A 5567-nucleotide genomic window follows, 5' to 3' on the forward strand; every position below is an offset into this window, starting at 1 on the left:
GCAGTTGTGAAGCCACAGTGTGACAGTTTGGCTGTATTGGTGGTGAGAGCTTGTGAGGAAGGGAGATGAGCAATATGAGACAAGGGACAAAACTGTCAGGCATTTGGAAAACCTATTCATTCATAATGTTACAAATACTATGTTTGGGGACTAGGTAGGAGACCAAAGTGGATCAGACATGTGCCCCCTCCCCCTTGAGATGCTCACAGCTGAATTAGAAATGAAGACATTTTATTTATTTTTATTTGGTTTTTTAAAGTTTATTTATTTTGAGGGGGGGATTGGGCAAGTGGGGTAGGGACAAAGAGGGAGAGAGAGAATCCCAAGCAGGCTCTGCACTGCCCGCTCAGAGCCTGACGTGGGGCTCGAACTCACCAACAATGAGATCATGACCTGAGCCAAAATCAAAAGGCAGACGCTTAACCTACTGAGCACCCAGGCATCCTGGGATGTGGACATTTTAAAGAAGAAATTGCAACCGAGTGCAATAGGAATAAATATGAGTGGGAGGAAGGAGAGGTTTCCCTCCCAGAAGGGAAAGGACTGATTCACTCTGTCAGCTTCCCTCAGAGACAACTTTACACATAGCCACATGAGTTGGGGGGCATCCATTCATTCCTTCATTTGGCAAACATCTTTTGAGGATCTGTTATGTTGTACTAGGCATCGGAGATATGGGCATGAATAAAATATGTGTCTTGGGCTGAAGGAGTTTAGTTCAAGTCTTAAGAGGTGAGTAGGAATTGGCTGGACAGATAGGAGAGGAGGTGGTGTTTGAAGGATGTCCCAGGCGGAGGGAATGTCATGTGTAAAGGCCTAGGAGCAAAGCCAAGAATGGTATGTTCAGAAATCTGCAAAGTGGTTCATTGTGAATAGGTGTGAAATGGGAGCACTGCCAAAAATGAGGCTGAGGATTTGGCAGGAGCCAAATCATGAAGGGCCCTGGGTGCCATGCTAAGTAGTTTGGACTTTATCCCAAGGGTACTAAGAGCCACAGAAGAGGCTGAAAGGTTTCCAGCAGGAGGTGACACAATCAAATTTATATTTTTAGAAGATTCCTTTGGCTGTAGGATGGAGATTGTGTTGGGGCAGGGGGAGACTTGAGGCAGGGAAACTGGTTAGGAGACTGCTTAATGGTTCAGATGAGAGAGGTGTTAAGGGCTAAACAAAGACACCAGCGGTAGTGGTAAAGAGAAGAAATACACATGGGACAGAAATGACAGAAATAAAAGGACCTAGGGCTGGCCAAGATATAAGGACGAAAGTAGGGCCTGAAGGGAGATGAAACCAAGGGGTTCGAGTTAGTGCCATGGGCACAGCTGCCCCTGCCTCTCTACGAACTGTCTTTCCAGAGCCATTCTTTGTTCAGTCCTTGGCGGGTTCAGTGTTCTGTTTAACAAAGAAGGCTAATCGCTTACAGATACCTGGTTCAGAGCTGATTGGCAGGGCCACAGTGATTGACACCCTTGAATGCCAATGAGAGAGCAGCTTGCCAGGCTTAGGCTATCAGCTTTGAGCACCTCTGGAGCTTTCTGTGAGAAGTCACTCAGGCAAGACTCCCGCCCTCTCCCAGCACACACAGGGCCAGAAGTATTTCACAAAGGTCCATTTATCGCAGGAGCACAATATAACAATAACTTACCTACACAGTACCTGCTGTACATAAAGGAGAAGTAGTAGCATACCAGCGGTCAGAGGAAGCTCTCATTTTCTCCCTCTAGTGACACAAGAAATTGGGATTGTGGAAGGGGAGGCACTGGCCTCTAATCAGGCCCCTGGAGTAGAGTAGCCAGGTGTGGAAGGTAACTCCTGCTCCCCATAACTGGTGGTCCCTGGCCAGCCTTCCTCCTCCCAGCCCCTTTTCTCCACCTGCTCCAGGCTAGCAGAAGCTAGAGCCAGTANATTGTCAAATTGGTTTCCATACAACACCCAGTGTTCATCCCAATAAGTGCCCTCCTCAATTAGGGTGGGTCACTTCTAATGGGACCCAGACTGCCCAGGAAGAGTGATCGAGTGCCCCCAAACCTGGTAGGGGGAAGACAATTTGGAGTAGGAGAAGGAAGGGAAGGTTTTCCACAGTGAAATTCTGACAATTAGGAAGAAGAAAAAGTGAGAGCCACTTAAAGAGACCAATATGGTTACACAGGGACTTTATGTGAAGCTCAGATCTTAAAAGTTCATGGGGGAAAGATGGAAACAAGGGCTTATAATTAAAGCTAAACCTAAAAGCCTGTAGGAAGATTTCCAGGATGGCTAAAGCACAGCTTGAACTAAAGCTTGTCAGGCTCTGCCTGGATCCCACCCTCTGATCCCCTTCTCCCTTTATAGCTGGAGTACTTTTCCTCCAACCTGCAGGCTACACCTGTCTTAAGACAGGAAGGATTGAAGTAACCTCACCCTCTATCAAGTAGCCCCTTTGCCACCAGTCTGAGTCTTATCTCAAGTTTCCATGGAGCCTCTATCACATTGCTCAGTTCTGATCCCTGGCCTTCTGTCTAATGTTCTGTGTCTGAGTACCCCATTCAGAGATCCTGCCTGACCATCAGTCCCCTGTCAAGTCCTAGGCCCAGTATGTTCTTTTAGTCCACCATCGAGGGAGAAAGTCCTGACCCCAAGTCCCCACCCAGTCAGTGGCTAAGACCTGATGGCCTACTGCTGGACTCCTCTGACACCAGCTGCCCGCTTTTATTTTTAAATGTCTAAATTCTTGTATTCATGTTAGCCCTGCACTGGGATCCCAAGTTTTCCAATATTGTGACCCTATGTCAGTTTAGGTGTGCTTTTGGCTGCAAATAATAGACAATTCTACAGTACTGGTGATTTAAGGTCTGTTTGTCTTATGCAACAAAAATTCCCTGAATACATGGTCCAGGGCTGGTATGGCAGTTCAACAATGCCATCAAGGTCCTGGCTTTTCATCTCCGCCGTCCTTAGGATAGACTTGCTTTTTGTCTCATGGTCACAAGACACCTGCTACAGCTCTGGGTCTCATGTCTGTAGTATAGACAGGAAGAAGGGGGAAAGAGCTACAGGGCAAGAAGGATAAGGACAAAGGAATTTCTAGAGAGGCTTTGGCTTTTTGTTCAGAATGGAACACTCTCCCCAGTGACATCTACCTACATCTCTTCGACTAGGACTGTGTCATATGGACACCAGCTGCAAAGGAAGCTAGAAAGTCCACTACTTTTAGCTGGGCACATTGATGCTCTGCGAAAAGTTGGGAGTCTGTGGGTAAGGAAGAAGAAGGAAATCCTTTTAGGCTAGGCAACTGGTAGCATATGCCATGAACCCCAACCACCAACTGCTTGCCCAGACTACCTTTCCTTTATACTAAACCACTAATATATGAGGCTTTGACCACTACACTGTACTTCCTCTTAGCAACTATAGCTGGTTTGTTCCTCTGGCACAGGATAGAAGAGACTTGCCTGGTTTTTAACAACAGCACATGTGAAAAAGACCTTGATTTGATTGCAAAGTCAATACAAGCCAACAGAGTGATGATGCTGCCAAAAGAGGTAGTTAGATTTTAGGCTGCATTAATAGACGGATAGAACTAGAACAAGAGAAAAGATGGGTCTGTCCTTCTCTATACTTGTCACATCCTACCTGGAGCACCGTGCCCCATTCTGGACAACTCATTCAAACAGAGATACGTTGGCAAAGCACAAAGTGTCCAAAGGTGGGTCACTAGGCTGGTGCGCCTGAAGCCACATCATACTGAGGAACAGCTGAAGGACCTAGGCTTAATCGGTCTAGAGGTCAAGAGACCCAGGAAAGAGCCCCCAAGAGTGGAAGGATCAGAAGTAGTTACTCAAGTTGGGGTTCAGAGCCAAGAAGATTATAGCAAGTGGGGTAGTGTCAAGTGATTAAGTGGGGGAATGGGAGAGAGAGTCAATAACAATAAAGATGCTTCTACAGTGCTCAGTGTGTACCGGGTACTGTTCTAAGCATTGACATATATTAAGTCCTTTAATCCTCTATGACAACAATTCTGTGAGGTATGAAATGTTATTTTTTCCATTTTCCAGATGAAGAAAGTGGGGGACAGACAGATTAAGTCACGTATCTGAAGTCACACAGTTAGCAAGTGGCTGAAGCAGAATTTGAATACGAGAGTTCATGCCCACCTTAGGAGACCATTAGTGATTATGGGGAATTACCTAGATTTGAGCACCAGATAGCATTTGCAGCTTGTTTGATCGTTTGGCAGTGGTGGGTGAGTTGGCAAATAGGGCAAAGAGATAGAGGGTCCTATTCTAAAACCTACAGCCGGGGGGGTTCCTTAGATATTTCAATACCTTCTCAGTCAAAACCAAGAGAGGGGCACCTGGGTGGCTCAGTCAGTTAAGCATCCAACTTCAGTTCAGGTCATCATCTCATGGTCTATTAGTTCGAGCTCCGCGTCAGGCTCTGTGCTGACAACTCAGAGCCTGGAGCCTACTTTGGATTCTGTGTCTCCCTCTCTCTCTCTGCCACTCTCCTGCTCATGCTCTATCTGTCCTTCTCTCTCTCTCTCTCAAACTAAATACACACTAAAAAACCCCAATAATCCAAGTAAACCAAATTATACAAAAGTTTTAACAGAAATTAAAATAAGGCTCAACTGCACAATTNGTAAATGTCCACATTTTAGCCAACCTTGGGCTTTCCCTCTTAGTTCCAGTTTCTCCTATGAGGAATACAACCTCATCCCTAGGTAACTGACAGAATGAACCCATCCTCGATTCCATTCTACTCTAGGCCTCAAAGGTACAGAGATGGCCACTTCTGAGGTCGTCACTACTCTAAACCAAGTACTATGCAGAGTCTGCAGCTCTTGAAGCTGCCACCAACCCAAGCTGAGAAAGCTGGTTTTCTGGCCACATTACCCAAAGCCTGATAACTCCTCAAAGGTGCTAGGACTAAAGTTATCCTGCCCCACATCACCCAAAGTCATCAGTCCACTCCCAAAGTGTAAGCCTCACCTCTGTCTTCACACTGATTCTCATAATGCTCTGCTTTTTTCCTGACATTCCCCATACCTCCAGTTTTTCTTCACCACCACCCCCAAGCCTTCCACCATAGCTCTCTTGACCAGATGACCTCTAATCAGCATTCTCAACCCCTTTTTCCCAGCAGAAATTTAATTCTACCCAGAGGGATCCATTTCCCCTGCTGTCGTCGTCGTCGTCATCTTCTTCTTCCTTCTTCTTCTTCCTTCCTCCTCTTCTTCTTCTTCTTCTTCTTCTTCTTCCTAAAGATTTTTTAATGTTTATTTATTTTTGAGAGAAAGAGTGAGAAAGACAGAGGAGGACAGAGGAGCAGAAACAGGCTCTGTGCTGACAACAGTGAGCCTGATCTGGGCCTCAAACCCATGAACCCCGAGATCATGATCTGAGCTGAAGTTGGACACTCAACTGACTGAGCCACCCAGGTGCTCTTCACTTACTGCCTTCTTATGTGAGGCTGCTTGTTGTCTCTTCCAGTACCTTAAAGTCAGAAAGTGGGGTATGTGTTTTCCTTGGTCCCAGACCTTACTTCCAGACCATTTGTTTTCTCCTGTCTTGCAAAAACTACAGCATTTT

The 5567-nt window shown here is 46.1% G+C and overlaps 1 protein-coding gene across 1 annotated transcript in view; it reads right to left on the reverse strand.

Moving 5' to 3' along the window:
• The window catches only part of NALF2 (NALCN channel auxiliary factor 2), a 30782-nt gene extending 25760 nt beyond the window's left edge, over positions 1 to 5022 (reverse strand). Inside the window, 1 exon segment of the mRNA XM_077771152.1 lies at positions 4968 to 5022. Within this exon segment, the coding sequence (XP_077627278.1) occupies positions 4968 to 5022 (55 nt within the window).
• Between the last annotated feature and the right edge of the window lie 545 nt (positions 5023 to 5567).

This window comes from Crocuta crocuta, unplaced genomic scaffold (assembly GCF_008692635.1).
Source record: "Crocuta crocuta isolate KB4526 unplaced genomic scaffold, BGI_CrCroc_1.0 scaffold779, whole genome shotgun sequence".
Taxonomy (NCBI): domain Eukaryota; kingdom Metazoa; phylum Chordata; class Mammalia; order Carnivora; family Hyaenidae; genus Crocuta; species Crocuta crocuta.